This window comes from Podarcis bocagei (assembly GCF_964188305.1).
Source record: "Podarcis bocagei genome assembly, chromosome: 4".
Taxonomy (NCBI): domain Eukaryota; kingdom Metazoa; phylum Chordata; class Lepidosauria; order Squamata; family Lacertidae; genus Podarcis; species Podarcis bocagei.
This window is the reverse complement of record NC_138128.1, coordinates 72,045,665-72,068,105: the sequence shown is the minus strand read 5'-3', so window position 1 is coordinate 72,068,105 and position 22,441 is coordinate 72,045,665. Positions and strand designations below refer to the sequence as shown.

The 22,441-nt window shown below is 41.4% G+C and overlaps 1 protein-coding gene across 2 annotated transcripts in view; it reads right to left on the bottom strand.

Annotated features, from left to right (window-relative positions):
* Positions 1 to 22,441, bottom strand: part of ASCC1 (activating signal cointegrator 1 complex subunit 1) — a 55,957-nt gene that overhangs the window by 9,802 nt on the left and 23,714 nt on the right. For both annotated transcript variants that reach the window (XM_081189787.1, XM_081189788.1), the window contains exons 7-9: positions 20,747 to 20,866; positions 12,765 to 12,889; positions 11,077 to 11,153 (exon numbers count right to left, since the gene is read on the bottom strand). In XM_081189787.1, the coding sequence (XP_081045913.1) occupies positions 11,077 to 11,153; positions 12,765 to 12,889; positions 20,747 to 20,866 (322 nt within the window). The remainder of the gene's footprint in view (positions 1 to 11,076; positions 11,154 to 12,764; positions 12,890 to 20,746; positions 20,867 to 22,441) is intronic.

The window sequence follows — 22,441 nt, the reverse complement described above, 5'->3', positions numbered from 1 at the left end:
ATATGGAGGGTTAATTAGTTGATTCAGATCATTACATTCCACATTCGAAATATGTTTTCAATAACATTTTGGTCACACACAAAAAGCATATATCCAGCTGTGTGCGACTCCAGACTCTGCAAGCCTAGTAATTACCTTACACCATTTAATGGCACCTAGAAGCCTTCCAGCACTACAACCATTAAAAGAGCAGGTAGGCTGGTGCTGTTCCAGAGCGAAAGACCCTACCTTCTGCTCCAGAGTGAAATGAATGCTACCTTCTGTTAAAATGAGCCTGCTGCTCCTTTCTAATGGCTTTTTAAAGGCATGCTAGCCAGATGAAGAACAAAAACTTCTGCTATGGCACAGATGCTTTGTGATTAAGATGTGCTGCAGAGTTTCACAAAAAGCATGGGGGACAAAATGAAAAGAAGAAAATGAAGGCCTGGCATTCTTTCCTTACTTCCCACAGCAGGGCTTCCAAAACAACCCACAGGTTATCAAGGCCTTCCACCTTGAAAATACAGCTTGACAGATTTCTGGAACAGTCTCCCTAGAATAGCAAAAGGGAGCAAATAATGTCATCAAGTCCCAAAGGAATAATTTGTAAGAGTATTTCATTCTTTTTCTTTAAAATCTGGTGTATTACTCAGAATCTGTTGTGTTCAGCTTTTCTCTCCCCCCCACCCCTCAATCTTGTATGTTTTTTTTCTGGGTCCAATTGCATCTCCAGGCACTACAAAACTTTGGAAGACACCACATGCCAAAATTCTCCCTTATATGAAACAAAAGGTACAGAAGCCTTCTCAGGGCCAGGCTGGGAAATCCTAGCTTTTTCCTGCACTTCTGGAGCAAGACAGATTGTCACACTGAGAATGTTGACTGGGATGATGCTGTGATAAGAATGCCTTTTATTTGAATAGCTTGTGCTTCATCCTCAAGAGGCTACCAGGTTTTTTCCTCCTGATCCAACAGGCTAGCTATCCAGCGACATTTTTTCCCTCCTACTGCAGCATTTGGCTTGGCTCAGACAGATTGTTCCACTAAATAATAAGACAGTGGTTCTTCCATTAGTGAGTGTGCCTGAAAAGTGTTCCATGAACATTGGAGGAGACTATTGATCTGGATAAGGTTTCACGAAGGACTTTGCCTTCAAGAATGAAGTGGTCTATCCAGTCCACTTCCCTTCCCATTCTTTTTTTTAAAAAAATGTATTCTGTATTGTATTAATCTTTTAAAGAGCTATGATCTGGAGATGTAGGATTATAAAGGATTAATGGGGTCTCCTTAGTATTCCATAAAAACACCTTCAAAGTTCCCCAAACGTTGTGGCTTATTCTGCAAAACTAACATGTCAAGCAATTTACAGAAGCCTCTGTTTTATCAGCAAGCGCAATATTCTTTTTGTTCAGTTCTCATTTTGATTAACTGTTTCCCCAAGAACTTTAATATAATGAAGCTTATTAAAAAGTCTCATGCTAGGGTTAAAAAAACCCCAAGATTTGAGAACAAAATTAGATAGTGTTTGAATTATGAAGGCAATTCATAGAATCATAGAATTGTAGAGTTGGAAGGGACCCCAAGGGTCATCTAGTCCAACCCCCTGAAATGCAGGAGTTTCAACTAAAGCATCCACGACAGGTGGTCATCCAACCTCTGCTTGAAAATCTCCAAGGAAAGAGAGTCCCTCACCTCCCAAGGGAGACCGCTGTTCTTCCCTTCACCCGAGCACCACAGAGCGGTTTACAGTATAAAAACACAAAAATACATACCACAGTAACAAACAAAAACAATACCCCCCTAAAACAGTTTAAAAGGCCATAGATTGTTTAATTAGCCAAAGGCCTGTTATACTTAAATGATCATGCAACAGAGTCACTCTTGGTACAAGACCTAATTACAATACCTGGAAATATCCCCATTTGCTGCATTTTATGCTCCATTATTTTCAATACCCACTGCTAACAAACTACTAGCTCACCCACAGGACCGCACTCAAATTAGTAACAGATCATACTCTTGGGTAACTAGCTGCACACAGAGACAAGCACATACAGAGTTCCCTCTCCTTTAATCGGTGTTACAAGAGAGTTAAGCAAGCAGTAATGGCACCTGCTGAAAAATAATGAATTAAAGATACATCTGCACAGAGCTCTCCGGCAGATTTTAGTGATGCTCCATTAACTTTAATGCACTTTGAATGAAGCCATGTAGGCCTCTGAGAGTCTAATGTGTTAATGAGGTATTGATGGCTTTAGAAGTAGTTAGGCTGCAAAATGGGCCTTATTGGTTGTTTCCCAAGTAGCCTCGCAGCTAAACAAAGACTACTTGAAACAGAAGCAAGCATTCCGCTATGTCTCTCCATATTGCAAAACTTGGGCATGTCACAATATTCCATTCACACCTTCAGCAGACCCTGTTGTCTTGGTACCAGTGCTACTTCCTGTGAAGCAGTATCTTGCTGTTATGTGACCTCTTTCTACTACCTTAAGCGGAACTATCGGATTCTTTGGCAACCAATTTGTGTGCCCCATTCCTCCGTTTGTGTTTTGCTGAGGGAAGGATAGAACACTGAGGTGTTCACAAGAGTTTAAGGAATCTAGACATTCGTCTTCAGATCAAGAGCTATTTCCTCCTTAGGGTGATACCAAAGATTCATATATGCTAATATGCCACAAGTAGGTCCCCCAAGAGTCTGTTCTCAGGCAAAAACATCTGAATTACTCTTACAATAAACTTAAAGATTGAGACTGGAACATCTCTTTCTATACATATGCTTGCCTCTGGGCATTCTTCCCATGCTTTTTGGAAAGGTTACTCAAGGTCAGTAGCAGAGAATAATCAAGTAAGTTAGCACTTACAGATGACAACAATACCCGACTCCCAGTATATTGTGGAGTGCAAACTGGAGTGCTTTGTTTAAAAGGAGAGACTAGATTTAGTGGGCAGTCATGGGATAAGAGGACAGGTCCTCTTATGGATCAGGCACTGGTTAAAGAACAGGAAGCAGGAGCTGTAATAAATGGATAGCTCTCCCAACGGAAGGATGTACTTTTAAGTATAGGAGTGAGAGTGTGCTCAATGATACTTATCACCTTGTAGCTGTGTTTGGAATTGCACACATACTCTGGAAAGTCTAACATAAAGGGGATACAGAATGTCCAAAATCAATCACATACTTTCTCCCATAAAGTTTCTGTCTTGTAAGATACATAATGCATTGGGTCAGTGTGGTCTACTGGCCACTGTAAATCAAGTGTAGGACTTTCAACTCACCTACTAGAAAAGAGGCAGAGCTAATTGCTGCTATACTGATCGAAGAGAACCTAAGATTGAAAGGAATGCCCATGGAAAGGAGTGGGAGGGAAAGGAAAAGATACAAAAATATCACAAATTCCCTATATTACATTTCTTATTCACTTCTTCCTAGAATTGTTTCTCTAGTGGGCTGCCTTTTCTTTCTTTCTTTCTTTCTTTCTTTTTCTTTTTTTGCTGTATTTGAGTTACTCCAACAAAATAATTTTTCTTCCCAGTCTCTCTTCTGAATGTTCTCATATTCTCTCTTAGATCACTAGCTTAAGGATTGCCCATATTCAGAGGATGTAAAAAAGCTTTTCCCCCTCAGATATTAGATTTCTATTAATGTATTTATACAGTCATCCAGCCCCTTTAATCTTCCTTTCTCCAGACAATGCAAAAGTTGATTTTGAATCTCTCTTTAGCCCTGCGGTCTCCCTACCACAGCATCATTCTAATGGTGTGTTCTTGAATTTTCTCTAGTATATCAGAATCCTTTAATAATGCAGGGATCAGAAATAGATGCAATGTTCTGCAGTGTGCAAAGTGGCATTATGTGTTTCCAATTCTCCTTTCAATTTTTCTACCTAGCCACTCCAATATTAAAAAACCACTCTTAACCGAATATTCTATCCAAAAATGCTACAAAACATATATTTGTTTTTTTTCCATCAACTTCTTAGTTTTATCTTCTGGTGTTTACCAAGCATGCCAGTAGTGTGTTCTAGTCATCTTGCTTTTATTAATTTACTTGTGAAACGCCTGTCATTATGAAGGGTGGAAGGAGAGCACATATATTACAGGGACTCACAAGTGTGAGTATAATATTATTTATTTGGAAACTTTATAAACAGCTTGACTAAAAAAGTATCTCCAACTGGTGTACATTTAGCATGCAACATTGTCAGTGGAGACTGGATCTCCTAATTTCAGAAGAAAGAAGCAGGCTTCAGAACAGTGTACCCAAGTACAGTACTTTTACCTATAAGACCAGACAGCAGCTACTCATTTTAAAATAAAAAGATGCATGTGGGAACACTGCTGGGATGAGAGCTGAACCCACTCCTGCACCAAGTGACCCAAGTAGTTGCAATACAAGATATGTTCCACTCCCATCCCTACTGACACACCATCTTTCAATTCATTTATTTGTCACAGGAAGCAACTGACTCATAGCCAATGAGCTGCACCAGGATACACTCATGAGCCCCATGTCCATAGCACAGGTAGATTTTCCTAGTCCCCTGCAATCCAGTCCCAGTTTGCATCTTAGCTTACTTTACCCAATAGGACTCTATGGAAGCCTTTAAGAACTAAGTCCATTCCTATATGCATATCCCCACCCTTGGCTTTATAGACTAGTCTCTCATTTTGTGTGACAAAACAAGAGAATCCAGGAGCTAGCTTTTATAAGAATATGATTGTGGGTTCATCCAAGTCACGCAGATTGCAACCAGACCCCCTCAGTATGGCCTGTACAAACTCAACAATGCCTTAGCACTTCTTTCTCGTATTGTAATTAAATAAAATAACCAAACTGATTTTCAGTGTTCAGCACTAGTGGAGATGGGGCTGTAGCCTGGGAGGGTCATTATTAAGAAAGTTAAGCTCTGTCAGTTTCTCAATAATGGCTGTTGTGGAATGCCATAAAACCCTTCCCTATCAGGATGTAATTAACTCTGCTCAGCATTATGTAGGCAGCTGTTACTCTAGGCTATTTTTAAAAAAAAATCCAGGCAGTTCCCCTCTATTTCACTTTAAATATATGACATTACAAAGTTAAGGGTCATACTAAAAATCTGTGTCCTGCATCTAGGTTATATCTATTTACCGACATTAGGATTACAAGCGTACTCACAGATCATACCCCATTATCACTTTATTATCTTTTGCTAAATCTCCCTTACTTTTCCCAAACACAGAGAGATGCAAAGACACCAAATGATCTTCGCTTCATTACAGGAGCAGAGTACCTCAAGGCCTGGACATTCTAATGGATTGGAAGTGAAGTAAGTGTGAGGTTTAGCCATAGGATGAAAGGGAAACCTTAGTGGGCCAGTGCAGTGCAAAGAATTGTTAAGGAAATGTATGATGAGACCTTGCTTGCTGTGTCATGCATTCAACTGGTAACAGAGCTTTCAGCATGATTGTACCAGTTTTAAGGAACTCTGTCTCCTTGATGATTCGACAAGCCTACTACTCTGTCCTTTTTACTCAGGCCTTCTCCAGCATTGCTTTTCAGTTGATATGATCGATGATGAAGGCTTTTTTTATTATGGAAAAGGGGCTTATAGCTCAGTGGCAGAGCATCTGCTTTGCCTGCAGAACGTCCCACCTCATTCTCTGTCAGGTAGGGCTGGGAACATCTGAAACCCTGAAACCCTATCAGTATAGACAATACAGTGGTACCTCGTTATTCAAACGTCTCGGAAGTTGAACGTTTTGGTTTTCGAACGCCAAAAACCCAGAAGTAACTGCTTCGGTTTTCGAACACTTTTTGGAAGTCGAACATTCCACGCGGCTTCCGTATTGAGTTTTCTGTAAGTAAATGCTTCTGGAAGTAAATGCTTCAGTTTTTGAACATTTGGGAAGTCAAACGGTCTTCCGGAATGGATTACGTTGGAAAACCGAGGTACCACTGTACTGTGTTAGATGGATCAATGATCTAACTCAATATACATTCCAACTACGCTTTGTAGTTTTGTTTTATGGTGGATTTTATCTTATGCATTTTTATGCACTCTTGTTCACCACTTAGAGGTTTTATCCTTAAAATAAACAAGAGTTAAGTGTATGCAGGAATCTTATGAAGGGATAGATTATTGCCGAGCACTGTCAGTTAAAGCCTCTGGAAATCTGCAAACCTGGGGATATACACTGCAATAGCCCCCATATTTTATCAGTCTACAACTCCCATCAAGCTTTAGCCTGCGCAAGAGATTATGGAAATTGGGAGTCCAACATCCGTAATATGTAGACTACTCCTGCTTTAAACAAAAGGGGACTCTATGTCACTGGGATCCCATTATACTGGACTTTGCATATGGAGGAAGAGATGACATCTTCTTTCAGAACATACAGTCAATAATGGCTTAGACTCATTAGAGCAGAGTTTCCTGAAGTGGGGTCTCCAGTTGTTTTTGGACTACAACTCCCATCATTCCTAGATAGCAGGGTGAGGGATGACGGGAATTGTAGTTCAAAAACAGCTGGAGACCCAAGTTTGGGAAACCCTTCCTTAAAGCCTTCCTCTCACATGTTTCTCCATGATTTCGAAGATCAGCTAGGAGTGTCCTCTTCAGGATCACACTCCTGGGTTGTTCTGGTGACAATGGCACACAGAAAAGCACTATCAGCAGCTGTCCAAACATAGAATCCACAAGCCTGCCCCAAATTTTCCAAAGTTTAAACACTGTTGGAAGCAAGAAAACATTTCTGTTTACGTTGGCATATGGTAGCAGAGTTAAAAGCAGGCAAAAAGTTATTTTATGTTCTCATCCATTTGAAAACATGCGACACCTGCTGAGCCCTTTCTATCAGATTACTTTCTACTATATATTTATTACAGTCAGTATGGTGTTGTCTATAGGAAGGTACCCGCAGACTTTAATCTCAAAATTCTCCCAGCCTCATGTATTCTGGCTTCTTACAGACTTATTACCTCTTGAGCCCCTACTGTTGCATCCTAATGCCTAACTTCTGGCTTCTTCAATAGTAGTAGGAGTAATTATTCTCAACACATTTATATTCTGCCTTCCTGCCTTAACATGAAGCACTCAGTGTAACTCACAGCATGGTAAATACACACATACACCACAAATCACTATTTAAAAACTCACCTAAAAAGGGGGGATAGCAGAAAATACAAAACAAATACATGCAAAAGAGAAGGCCAAAAAAGGAGAAACAAACTGAATATTGGCCTGCTGGAACAAAATAATAATTAAATCTGCCAGGCAGAGTAATCCAAAGCCTAGACACAATAGGGGAGAAGGCTGTATTGAACATTCCCACCAGCCCACTCTCAGATATAGTGGGATACACAAACAGGCTTCTCCAAATGACCTCACAGAACAGGCAGGCTCATAAGGTAGGAGGCGCCAGTGCATTTGATGTACTGATCCTAAGGTGTTTAGGAATTTAAAGGCAATGGCCAGTACTCAAGTCCCAAACAAACCGGAATGAATATTGTAAATAGAGTGAGGGGGAGATTTGACAAAATCTAAGAGGAGGAGGTGGGAGGTTTGGCTACTGAAGGTTTTCAAATGCCCCCACCCCACGTTTCTCATTCAAACCTCCACAGGGGGGTTACACTGGAAGGCATGCACCCACCTGCCTATCAGCTTCTCCAGCACCCACCCCCCATAAACTTCCCCCTTCAAACCTCAGTTCATTTTGATGTCCCAGCACAGCTTCAAAAAAATCACTTTGGCCCACTAGGGGTAGGGGAGATAAAGATTGAGCCTGATCTAATGGGGAGGAGTTTGGCAAGCTGTAAGGGGGGAGGTGGCTTTGGCAAGGAAGGGGAGAGGCTGGTTTTGGCAGGGTGGGGGTAAATGAAGTTGGTGAGTTAAGGCAGCAGGGGTGGAAGCCCCTAGTACAGGGTTTCCCAAACTTGAGTCTCCAGCTGTTGTTGGACTACAACTCACATCATTCCTAGCTAGCAGGACCAATGGTCAGGGATGATAGGAACTGTAGTCCAAAAACAGTTTGAGAAACCCTGTCCTAGTATCTTCACAAGAGCAAAATGACTGATCAAAGTGTGGCAGTAATCCTAAACATACTTGGCATAACACACTTAAAGCTGCAATCCAACTCCCCAATCTGTCACAGCCTCTCCTCAGAGCTCTGCTAGCATCACTCCTCCAGCCTGGAGCTCCTTGTTCTGCCCACTGAAAGTGTAGGTTGGGGTGGAAGTATCGCTAGCAGGAACTCGCAGAAAGCCCCTAAATGGGGCATGTTGGGGGGTGGGTTTGCACTGGCCCTAGATTCGATAAATCCCAAACTAACCCCACTTGATGGTATTGGGCCTGATCCAGGAACAGTCACCACATCAGTTCCACATCAGCATGGAACAGGGTTTTATCTGCCCCAGGCAATGTTGAGTAGCAAGGCTCTGGATGCAGCAGTGGCCACCCCATTCATTCATGCCCCTCTGCTGCCCAGCCAGTGTCATGATTGCTCTGTGATTCAAGTGGGTTTAATTCTGAGTAAATATGCACGGGATTGTGCTGTAACGGATCTTCTGTTTGTCTAACAGGGCTGTTGCTGGAAAACGTCTGGCTGCACAGAAGCTTAAGGTTTGTTTTTAATATGCATATTGCTTATTGTGAAGCATTAAATAATTGTTGGAAGACACTGGCAGATGTGCTGATGTGGATGAAATTAATTCAAGGTGAGTTAATAGATCTCAAAGATCTACACTGGTATGCAATGACTGCAAAATTTTTTAAAATTCTACATTTATAACAGAAAAGGTTATTGGAAAGGCTATCTGCAGTGGCATATTATGGAAGAAAATGCCACTGGAGGTGTACTGATTCTCCATATTATCATCGGTGGCTTATACAGTGCCAGTCCAGTATCATAGCAGAACAAAAATGAATAAGTGTTTTAAAACAGACCTGTGTCTAACTTGCTGCAGGAAGTTCATCAGCTTGTGCCTGAGCTGTGCACTTTTTTTGGGCTGTTCCCACTTGGAGTTTGCAAATATACTTTAATTACTACTTCCAAATGAGATTTCTTTATACAACTGCTTGACGTCTTTTGGTTATGCTCTATAAAAAGGGGCTTGCTCTTACCTGGCATGCTCTCATTTATCAAACCAATCTGAAAGTTATCTGACTGGGAGAATTAACCCCAATCACTGAGCTGGTTGCATAAGCATCCACAAAGCAAATAACAAGTCAACAATACATAATCTGGACTGGAAGTAAAAGAAATGAAAGACTACAATTTAAGGAGTAAGGGAGAATGGGCGAGTTTGTATAGCACATTGCATTTGGATGGCAGGATGCAGCTGGTATGCTGTGACAGTTGCTGCAGCTGCATTCGTAACCAATCTGACATTTGGGTTTCTGTCTCTAAACCTAAGGAAACTACTTTGCAAAGAGAATTAGCAGAAGAATGTAACTAATATAAAATGGCAGGGGCAAGAGTGCCTATCAGAGCAAAATTCAAAAGAATGCATCACTGATCAATGGCCGGGCTGTCAGGGCTCTACTGCCAGTTATGAGTCATACTTAATTAGTGCCAGTGGGTGTTCCTCTGGGCAGTTGGCAACGAGGAGGGAAATGCCAAATGAGTGGCGAAAGAATGTGGGGGTGCTGGAGAAAGATGGTGTTTCTTAAAAGAAGGCGTGCTTGGGGAAAATTAGCAGCATTTTCTCATGCATCAAACAGCCAATGGTTCTATTGGCTGGAACAGTAAAAAAAAATAACAACCCCACAATTAATGCTTCTAAAAAACAACTGGTCTGTCTCACATTTCACAGAGCTGTGGTATGAATAATAGACATGGGTGATCAAATTTAATGTATTTTTCCACTTAGAAATTCCATACATCAGCATGCCAAGTCAAGACACAGAGGTGCAAATGACACAATCTTTAACTTGTTGCCAAGCAAGATGGGACAGGTGGGAGATGAATAAACTACTTGAATGTATGCTTCTTTTAAAAATCTAAGTATTTGGGAAATGTTCAAGGAATGAAGGACTCAAAAGTAGCTTAAGGTAGACCTAATGACAGCTTATATTCTTTTCTGCTGTGTTGCAATTAAGTATTTATTATTGTATGTCTTTGTCTGTCTTACACACACACACACACACACACACACACACACACACACACACACACATGCTTGAATGAAATGCAGGCATTTCTAACTAAACAGAGTTTCCCATTTTGTTCCCACTGGTAAACTATGGCTACCTGCTTTGGACTACAGTTTCAATATCTGTATACGTGTGTCCCACCCCATTCTGCCCCCATCCCAACTTCTTCTGGGTCCAAAAGGACCCATGCATCAGCAATCACATGTCTAATAGCTATATTAGGATCTCACTTAGTCCAGTCAATGTGCCTCCATATGTCTGTGTCATTTATACATTTTGCACATGTTAGACATGCCAACAGCATTTCAGATTGAATTCCTTTCTTTTTAGTACATACATTCTTTTTAAGTACATACATACATAGTACATACAATAGTCCAGTGTTTCCCAAACGTTTTTGGGCAACGGCACACCTGTGTACTGAAAAAAAATCTCGCGGCACACCACCATTAAAGCAAGCCCCGCCCCGTGACGTCAGCGCGCAGCGTCACGCCGGGAGGGACGCACAAAAGTGAAAGTTTTTTCCCTCGGCAGCTCCTCTCAGCTGCGCTCAATCCGCCTCCGCGCAGGCTGAGGGAGGGAGGGAGGGGCGCGTGTGACCCGTCTCTGCTGGGAGACCAAACCCAGCAAGACAGAGTCACGCGGAGGCGCCCAGGCAGTGCTGCCGGCTGCGAGGAGGAGCGCCAGGCAGCAGCAGGAGGCGCGGCCTCTCCTCGCCGCCGCCGCCCCGCCTCTCGCCGCCCGACTCGCCCGCCTCCCTCCAGGCATCTCGCGGCACACCAGCCGATGTCTCACGGCACACTCGTGTGCCGCGGAACACCGGTTGGGAAACACTGCAATAGTCCATCCTCTCTCCCACCAATTAGGAAATCATAGATACAATATACAGGGGCAAGTTTGAAATTTGTTTTTAATTTCACCTGGAACGTCATTTAACATAAGCTAAACAAGCCTACTTCACACTGACCTTCAATATATTTCGTCCATCAAATGACTCCCTTTCCTTGAAAAATTTGCCTGCAGATCTATTACTTTGCTCTTCAGCTGCAAAATAAATATATCAAATTACAGCTCATCCTTAAAAGGTTTTTTTCACACATGGAATACAACTCTGCACTCACCTTTTATACAAGAAAGAAAACCTGCAAATTATTTCCCAAAGTATCATGTCAAAATTCCTACAGTCATCAATATTGTTGCAAGGATTATGCAGGGCTGACAGCTCGGTGTAATAGAATCATCCAAGGGGAAACGAGAGTGTAATACTCAGTGCTCTGTCAAAGCACATTTCAGCAATAAAGCATTCTCTCATCTCTTGAATTACCAAGACCAGCATCAAATATCTGATCACTCTGCATAGTATATATTTAAAACCAATGAGGAAAAGTAAGCACTTGGGCAATGCATCCTTGTTCACAAGGTGTCTCTAATCTCTCAATGCCAGTATCTGAGAACAAACTCAAGAAGATGAATTACCCCTTAGCTAAGGTTCTGTTACTCTGCAATCTACATATTCTCCTCACAAGCATATAACCACCAATATGATTTCTGAGATGTTCATGTTTCATTAAAAACCCCTCAAAATTCTAGCCCTTATGATAGCAAGGAACAAACTGTTGCATTGCACTGAGCTAAGCCAAGGTTTAGCTTAGCATGTCATAAGAACCGGAAACAGTAGTTCTCTCCTCACCAATCACAAGCTACAATCAAGAAAAAACTTCAGTGCTATCTCACTAAGCCATAGTTTGGCTTACTATGTTGTGCAAACCAGCTATCTGAAAATACAACTTTTGGAAGGTGTCTATTTGTTAAAAATAAACATGAGCAGTAGTTCGTAATTCAGGCTTGTAAGCAGCAAGCTACCTGTTCACCTGTGAGAACTGCTTCCAGGAAGGATAGTAAAAACCTTGGTGGACTAAGAATTTTTATATTTTTTAATTTGCAGTCCAGGCACAGGATTTGAGATTGTGTGGACTCTGATAGAAAGTCTGAATTTTCAGATGCAGACATCACACAAACACATCTATTAAGTGTCCTATCAGCTAAAATCAAAGACAAAATCTTGATATACAGTTAGTTGGATGAACTTAGCATGGTAGTTCTTATGGCCTTAAAATATGCAATGCACAGAGTGACTTAAGGAAATGTCCTTGTCATAGTTTGCTGTAAGCAGTATGTTAAAATTAGTGCAAGGCATGTTCAGGGTTCAGTTCAATTACTCCGTTACTATTCTATTTACTGATATAGTCATTCTCACTAAAACAAAACAATACAATACAGGAGCCTGGAAGTACATAGCATTAACCAAATCCATTTTTTAGATACAGGAAATACGAATGCAGACAGTAACAGTCTTGTCAAAAAAAGCAATACAATACCCTAACTTTCATCAGACATAAGGGGAAGAAAGAGCCAATTTCTGCCAGATATAAACAGTGTGTTTAATGTTTTAACAAAAGATTTCTTCTCTGCTCTGTACTGTGTAACTTTAATGAAGGAACCCAACTCCTTTTGAGGGTCATGAACCAATTATCTTCTGCCTAAAGGTCACAAAACAATAACAAATGAGCAACACCAAACACAGGAACCATATAACAATTTCAGAGATCAAAGTCGTAGCTATATTTCCTCAAGGAGACCTTAACAAATGCTCACCACTAGGATCTTTCCGGAAGATTGTGTTCATGACTGTGGCATGGAGTTTCACCCGATCCCACTCTTTCATCATTAGTCCAGAGGTCACAAACCGATCTGTCAGTCTATCTGCTATGTGCTGGAGCCTATGGGAAAGGAAAGGAAGTAAGGAAAGCCACATTTTTTTCATTACTGTAATGGGATACATAACTGTATGTTCATAACCCTGCAAGGAAAAATACATAAAATTGTTGTTACTAAAACAACAGATGTTGCATTTGCAGCCTGCCATTTCTTCAAGGTAGGGAGATATCAGTGGTGAAAGTTGGAATTGGCGGGTCTGGAGTACAGAACAAAATGTTTCAGTCACATTTGTCACTGGGCTTAGAATACAAGGCAAGCCTAGATAAGGGATCAGTCATTGGATGAGATGACAAAACTATGTTCTTAAGACCAAAAATATACTGACCCCACCTGAAGATGGCTTGATATCATGCTAAAAAACAATTTATCTTGTTCCATGTCCAACTTTGTAGTGTGGAAATCAGAAACTTGGCCAAGGATGCTTGTCTGAGATAAAGAAATCACCTCTGAATCACAAGCACTTCTTCAAGTCATGCTGGTACCTGTCACTAATTGTCTCTAGTGACAGAGGTGATAAAACAATGTAGCTGGGAACTGACAATACCTTGCTTAACCCTAGCAATACAACACCTTCCCCTACCCTACAATGCAGACATTTCTAGGACAATGTAGTGCACAGGCAGGTCATCATACAGGATCGTTTTATTTGGGTGTGCACATCACATTCATTTTGGAATTAACCTGCAGCACACAGCCACAGGATGGAGCTTTATTTGGACATGTTTGTTTTCTGAACGTTGCCAGAATAACCCGAAACATTTACAGTCAAGTGTTAAGATGTATTTAGAGACAAGTCAGATGCATCGTTTTTTGTTTATTCACTGCCAAGCATAATTGAACCCATTTGGTTAAATCTGCTGCGGTACAGCTCAGCTGCATGGTTTATCTGGGGATGCTTTCCAAGGCTGGTGCTTATGAATTATTCTGCCTTACGCCATTTAAAGCACAGAGTGATGGAATTCAGACAGAAGGAAAACATGAGGTCACCATATACAGCAGCTCTCCTCTCCATTTCAGCTCCGGCTTGAGATAATGGTTCTCCACAGGAAAAGTGGAAGGACAGAAAGTGATAGAAAAGAGGCAAAGCAATGCTCCCAGCTGAGAGCGCCTTCCCAAAAATGAGCAGTTGACCAAAGCAGCTAGAACTGTATAGAGTTGCTGTGAGATTTTAGCTGTCTTTGATGACATCAGTCATAATGAACTGTGTTGCTTCTATAAGTGGAAATATATATATATATATATATATATATATATATATATATATATATATATATATATATATATATATATATATATGCAGGTTTTGGTGTCTTCGGGTGTCTTCCCGTGTAAGAGTTGGGGTGTCTAGGCGACGTTTCGACGAGGTCTCACTCGTCATCTTCAGGCTGGTGCTTTCGGCTTCTTGTTACTGGAACAGAGCAGGATCTCAGTGTTTGAGTTCCTATAAATACTGTTGAGGGGTGTGGTGTATAGCATCCAACGTTCTGGGCAGAGAGGAAGTTCCCAGGTTAGTGTGCCTTTTCTTCTTTTGTTCATTAATTACTTGAGGGATATCTTGAGTGATTTCTTGAGTGATATTCTGAGTACCACTTAGGAGGGTCATTAGGTGTGGATTAGTTGCTAAAGCTTTCGTGTCTTGACCTCTTGAGCTTGTGAAGAGTTTTTCTGAGAAGATGGCTGTACTGCAAATAGTTGTGCTCTGGCTTGGCTTCGTGTATAGGGGCGAGCTGTGGTTTTGTGCCCTGTGCCAGCCAGATCTGTGTAGGGATTGCAGGGGGGTGCAGCATCCGGAGGTGCCACTATGGTTTGGCTACTGGATGGTGTCTGTAATTTATCTGTGGAGAGGGTCTGGGTTTGGGTCTGGTGTGGTTGATTGGAGATGGCGTTCTGTGTGCCTCTGGTTCTGGTGTCGGTTTTTGTGGGGAGGGCTAATTTCCAGATGTCTGGCAGGCGGGACGTGTCGTCACGCTTGTTCATGTTGTGAGGGTGTTTCTCTATCTCGATGGCTTCCATGATTATTCTCTTGTGGTGATGTTCCATGTTAAAGAGCAATTTGGAATCTGCAAAATTAATTTCGTGTCCTGTTTCTTTCATGTGTTGGTAAAGAGAGGAAGTTTTTTCTTCTTTTTTGACGGCATTCTTGTGTTCTGCGATACGTGCATTTATTCGTCTGTTTGTTTGTCCAATGTACGTGGCTGGGCAGACTTTGCAGGGTATTTCATAGACCCCTTGGTTTTCTAACTGGATTTTATCTTTGGGGTTTCTGAGGATATTGGCTATTTTTTGGTTGGTGCAAAAGGCTGTTTTGATATTGTGTTTATGGAGGATTTTGCTAATTTTATCTGTAGTGCCCTTGATATAAGGAAGGAGGGCCATGCCATTGTTTTCTTCTGTGTCTTGGTTTTTGGGGGGTGTTTCTTTTTGGATTAGCTTCGTAACCCTGTTTTGCTGGTATCCGTTGGCGATTAACACATTTGAGAGATTCTGTAACTCAGTTGTCAAGTGGTCTTTGTCAGCCAGGCGTTTGGTTCTGGAGATGAGAGTCTTGGCTACGGAGTTTATTTGTGCAGGGTGGTGGTGTGATTGTGCATGTAAGTAGCGGTTGGTGTGTGTTTTTTTCCGGTAGATAGTGTGTCTATCGGAAAAAAACACACACCAACCGCTACTTACATGCACAATCACACCACCACCCTGCACAAATAAACTCCGTAGCCAAGACTCTCATCTCCAGAACCAAACGCCTGGCTGACAAAGACCACTTGACAACTGAGTTACAGAATCTCTCAAATGTGTTAATCGCCAACGGATACCAGCAAAACAGGGTTACGAAGCTAATCCAAAAAGAAACACCCCCCAAAAACCAAGACACAGAAGAAAACAATGGCATGGCCCTCCTTCCTTATATCAAGGGCACTACAGATAAAATTAGCAAAATCCTCCATAAACACAATATCAAAACAGCCTTTTGCACCAACCAAAAAATAGCCAATATCCTCAGAAACCCCAAAGATAAAATCCAGTTAGAAAACCAAGGGGTCTATGAAATACCCTGCAAAGTCTGCCCAGCCACGTACATTGGACAAACAAACAGACGAATAAATGCACGTATCGCAGAACACAAGAATGCCGTCAAAAAAGAAGAAAAAACTTCCTCTCTTTACCAACACATGAAAGAAACAGGACACGAAATTAATTTTGCAGATTCCAAATTGCTCTTTAACATGGAACATCACCACAAGAGAATAATCATGGAAGCCATCGAGATAGAGAAACACCCTCACAACATGAACAAGCGTGACGACACGTCCCGCCTGCCAGACATCTGGAAATTAGCCCTCCCCACAAAAACCGACACCAGAACCAGAGGCACACAGAACGCCATCTCCAATCAACCACACCAGACCCAAACCCAGACCCTCTCCACAGATAAATTACAGACACCATCCAGTAGCCAAACCATAGTGGCACCTCCGGATGCTGCACCCCCCTGCAATCCCTACACAGATCTGGCTGGCACAGGGCACAAAACCACAGCTCGCCCCTATACACGAAGCCAAGCCAGAGCACAACTATTTGCAGTACAGCCATCTTCTCAGAAAAACTCTTCACAAGCTCAAGAGGTCAAGACACGAAAGCTTTAGCAACTAATCCACACCTAATGACCCTCCTAAGTGGTACTCAGAATATCACTCAAGAAATCACTCAAGATATCCCTCAAGTAATTAATGAACAAAAGAAGAAAAGGCACACTAACCTGGGAACTTCCTCTCTGCCCAGAACGTTGGATGCTATACACCACACCCCTCAACAGTATTTATAGGAACTCAAACACTGAGATCCTGCTCTGTTCCAGTAACAAGAAGCCGAAAGCACCAGCCTGAAGATGACGAGTGAGACCTCGTCGAAACGTCGCCTAGACACCCCAACTCTTACACGGGAAGACACCCGAAGACACCAAAACCTGCATTCCTGTACCCGTGAAAATCTACGAAAGCATATATATATATATATATATATATATGTAGGTTTTGGTGTCTTCGGGTGTCTTCCCGTGTAAGAGTTGGGGTGTCTAGGCGACGTTTCGACGAGGTCGAAAACCGACACCAGAACCAGAGGCACACAGAACGCCATCTCCAATCAACCACACCAGACCCAAACCCAGACCCTCTCCACAGATAAATTACAGACACCATCCAGTAGCCAAACCATAGTGGCACCTCCGGATGCTGCACCCCCCTGCAATCCCTACACAGATCTGGCTGGCACAGGGCACAAAACCACAGCTCGCCCCTATACACGAAGCCAAGCCAGAGCACAACTAAGTGCAGTACAGCCATCTTCTCAGAAAAACTCTTTACAAGGTCAAGAGGTCAAGACACGAAAGCTTTAGCAACTAATCCACACCTAATGACCCTCCTAAGTGGTACTCAGAATATCACTCAAGTAATCACTCAAGATATCCCTCAAGTAATTAATGAACAAAAGAAGAAAAGGCACATTAACCTAGGAACTTCCTCTCTGCCCAGAACGTTGGAGGCTATACACCACACCCCCTCAACAGTATTTATAGGAACTCAAACACTGAGATCCTGCTCTGTTCTAGTAACAAGAAGCCGAAAGCACCAGCCTGAAGATGACGAGTGAGACCTCGTCGAAACGTCGCCTAGACACCCCAACTCTTACACGGGAAGACACCCGAAGACACCAAAACCTACATTCCTGTACCCGTGAAAATCTACGAAAGCATATATATATATATATATATATATATATATATATATATATATATGCATATATATGGCAGGGGGACTGGAACAGATATATGTTGAATTGTTTCTTTAAATGTAAAGGTTCATCATTGTTCCACCCGATGTTTATGTCTTTAAGGGACCAGAGCAAAGGCCAGAGCAAATTAACGAGACCCAGCTTTACAGCTGTGAAACATAGCAAGTGCTGCTGAGTTGTATTGATTAAGCTGTGTCAGCAATTGGGTGTAGTATATAAGGAGCAGCACCTAGCTCTCCCATTACCCTGGGGGATGGGTTGGTGGTTGGGTCTGGTTTGTTGTTGATGTATTTAGTGTATAAGGAGTTTTTGTTTTTGTAATTAAAACCTTGTTTAAGTTATTTTTGAGTCCCTTTTTAATGCATGGTCTCCCCAGCAAGCTCTCTGCAGCGCTACTACACTGCAAATAGCCAACAATATATACCCAATGCCTGAGCCAAAAATGCACCTATATCTGTACGCAATAAAGTTGTGGCCATTTCTAATTCAGATCATTTTCTGCTTGAATTTATTAATTACATCTTACATTTAGCCACTGCCTGTGGGGGCGGTGGCACTATGACTGGGCCCGCAACAAACAAACAAACTTCGTGGCGAGTTCCCCCACTTTTCCCCCCAAAAGAAAAGCACTGGTTCTAAAGGCATCAGTTTAATTCCAGTTCTGATTACAACTGCACATTTCTGAAAGGTCAAATACGGGAATCAGGAAGTTCGATAAGTGTACAGGAACTTGTCCCTGCTAGAACATACAAGTAATTTCCCCACACAAAAGTGTGATGATTCATATTTGTGCTAACTGCAAGCTAAATGTGTGCACTAGGGGATGAACACATTTCTAAAGCCCTGTAGCTCTTCAGTGTGTTTTCTTCCTTGAAAGGACTGAGCAAGATTCATAGCACCATGGACAGAGAACATTCATTAAAACCAAACATTCCTGCTCATTAAAATGGGAGATCATCACACAAATGGGAAGTCTTATACAATCTTGTCACTAAGTCCATTAGCAACATAATTTGCCAGATAGCTCATCCCTTTCCAGCTATAAGTTGCCACCTTGGCCCTTTAGGTCTTACTCAGAGATGGAACAGTAATAAGGTTATTCCCTCTCCCTCTCTGGTCACCATTTGCTCGACAATCCTTGATGAGCTAACGCTACAGCCTGCTAGCTTTGAGCTGTCCCTTTGAAGCAGTTACTGGCCAATTTCTAGTCTTACTGATTGAATCTTATGTTTTGCCCCTCATCATTTTATTTCTGGTGATACATCAGTGACTTTTAAAATTAGCGATGACAAATGAAAGAAGTATCATCACAGATGATACTAAAACAAATTAACAAAATAGCTCAAGTGAAAATGGTGCTTTATTATGTTATAAAATTAATCAAAGAAATGAGACAAATTAAAATGAATTACAAAGTCTTTGCTACATGGGAACCATCAGAGCATAACCTTATTTCACTGTCTCCCCCCCCCCCCAAAGTCTAAACACAGTCTCCAGCATCACCAAGGCAAAGGAGGGAAATGGAAACTCTTATGCTTTGGAAAATCAACTATTCAGAAGCAAACAAAAATCACAAAGTATATTTGCTTCTCACATTGCCATATAAAGGATGGATCAAGAACTTATTTTATAATCCTAGGTGTTGAAAGAGTTGGTTACTTTTCTTAAGGTATCATAGTAACTAATATGTTACTATTAGTTACTAAACTCATGGAATCTACTGAGTGTATCTATTAAATCCAAGCGCCTTAGCTTTCATATCATCCCAAGTATGTATGTCCTGGTAGCACAGAATCCAGTTAATGGGTAGTGAGAGCTATGAAGCAATGGACACTTGGTCTTTGAAACTGTAAAATCCCAAAGTAATTAGGATCTGTCTCTACCACTGATCCTACTGATCAGATTCATTGTAAGGCAGAAAGCTAAAGCAAATAAAAACATGGTAGTCCTTATTTTAACAAAAGCTGAAGATTAATTTGAAATGATACATTAAAATCTTGTTTATTTAATTTTGCTGCAACTATTTACTCTGATGCTTCTTTTCAGGAAACCACAGATACATTTCAAAGGGAAGAAAGAAAGAAATTGAAACATTCAATATACATTTGAAAAGAAAACAAAAGGAATGGCCTGGTCTATATTTAAACTTTGGTTTCTTAGGGAAGGTAGTGACAACACTGAATACAAAAATAAATTAACATTCATACTTTGCAACTAGGCAAAGTAAAGAGCATTACAAAATTAGCAGTCAGTAGCAAAGACAGGGGCCACATTCTCGCAGTTTAGCCATCTAGACAAGTCTGAATGGGTTCAAGCAAAGTCTTCAGCTTGCATGCTCCCCCTTCCCCCCTCTGCCTTCCATGGGGCCAGGACTTCAGCAGCATTTAGTTTCATTTTTAAAGAATTCTGGCTCAGCACCAGCATGTGCATCAGAGATCCTGGTTTTAAAAAGCCTATGGCTAGCCACATAGCAGACAAACTCCAAACCATGGGTTATGAAAGTGGGTTTTAAAACGAACCAAGGTTTGTTTTAAATCAGAATCTGTGGTTCAAACCTAATGCTTTAAAAGTGAAACAAAACTCTGCTGAAGTCGTCTTGCTCCTGACTACATGGAAAGAGAAGATGGAAGGGGGGAGTGCACAAGCCTGATGCTGTGTTTGGGCACTTTCAGGGTCACCAACATACGTGTGAACGCAGCCACCAGCTAGAAGTGGTAAGAATTTCAATCACATATTTAAATTAGAACTAATGAGAGCGGAAACAGTTTCTAGTTTTCAGAAGTATCAACATTAAGCAGAAACTGCACAGGTGGATACTCCATAATTATCTCTCTCAGTAATACTACTTGTTATCAGCCCAAGGGCAAACTCATTACAGACCCTTCTTTACCTACAAAGAGGTTGCAATAACCTTATCTCCTGGATATCTTGCGGTATATTTTCTGGCAGAAACAATCAAACTCAGAGGTTGAGAGCCTTCTCAAGAGTCATTATATTACTTTTGCAAATTCATATATAATCACTTTGTGGAATGAAAATGATTTTTTTAAATTAAAAAAGCAGGGGAAACTTACTTGTTAGAGCCATCCTTCATATGAACTTTTGCATAGAGAACATCCATCATGGCTGGATCATCATTCATGTACTCTACACCTGCTACTTCTACAGTTAGTGGTTTGCCTCCAGCAATTGAGCTGTTTGAAAGAGGGGGGAAACACCAAACACAGTTCATATTTAAGATTTGGCAACTGCATAATTCACTTGGTCAGCTGCACTAGGCTACACCAATTCACCAACACAGTTTCTTCCCCACTTTTTAATGGAGGTTTATGGATTACTTCAATTACATTTATATATTTTAGTGCGACTGTTATTTCAATAGTTTGATGCATATTTAATTTTTAATTTTCATTATTTTGCTTTAAGCCTTTGTATGCTGCTTGAGAATACTTTTTTGAACAGAAAATCATACAAAATAAAATGATCATCGGCAGAATTCACAACTATATCCTGTCCCCAGCAAATTCCTCAGAATACCTACCCTTTCTTCCCTAGAAGACAGAATGGATTGTTCATCACTACTGACTTTTGCCCTTGTTTCTGCTGTTTCTAGAATCATATAAACCTAACTTAGTTCAATTAATTTCAATGCATCTGCTCTGAGCACTTTAGCCATCTACAACCCAATGGATTCAACTCACAACAATCTTACACTATAGAACATTGAATCATACAGATCAATGCCTCCAGGCCTCCTAAGCCCCAACAGATTTATGTCTCATTGTGAAACTTACAATGAAGACATTCAGATTATTTTGCCACATAGAGTGTCACAGGCTGTATTAATGGTCCCATCAAATGGAATGTTGTAAGATCATATGAGGGTCAGTTCATATGAGGTCATCACAGGGATTCACTGAGATAGAGGAAAATTGAATCCTGTCATTATTAATGTAGATTGCAAGCTTTACATGCAGCAACTTCTAGATACTATACAGCACAGTGCTAGTAATATTTAACTGTTAAAGAGTACAAACAACTGTAGAATCTTTTCCATACATAATAAACTGCCAAATACTGTCAAATATTAAAGCAAAGGATGAGAATTTTATCTATTTCTGTGGATAGTATCAGAATCCATGCAGCTAGCTGCTCCCTGAATAACGCAGACAAAGGCCTTTTCTCTGACAATTTAAACAATCTAGAAAAGCATGTTGCTCATTGTGCTGCCAAGTCCTCATCACACACTAATGTCAACTTGGTGCCACACACACAAGCGTCCTGTGATGCAAAACTGGGTCCAGAAGTCCTCAATTTTTAGTGGCCTCAATAAGCCAGTTCAGTTTTGTGACTGCCACCAATCCTCCTGCTATGGATAAAATCTATGCCATTGCACTTTGGAGGCACTGAGCAGTGAGAAATTTGGCTGCATTAGAGTGACTCCGAAGCTCAGCAAAGCAGGGCCAAGACCTCTCCATCCACCCCCCTTTTCCTTAGGAGAGAGTGGTGGGAGGCTCAAGCCTGCAGTCACAAAAGGAATGTAAAGGAAGAGATGGGCAGGGGCTCATCTCTGACCTTGCTTTGGGCTTCAGGGGCACAGTAGGCTTCTTGCGACTTCTGAGCACCTCCCTGATTTCAAGTGCCTCTGAAGCCCAAAGCAAGGTCAGAGACAAGCCCCTGGCCATAACTCACTTTGCATTTGCCACCAATGTGCTTACCTGCTAAAAAAAAATATGCTCACCATTTGCAAGCTCATCTGCGGGTCTCAC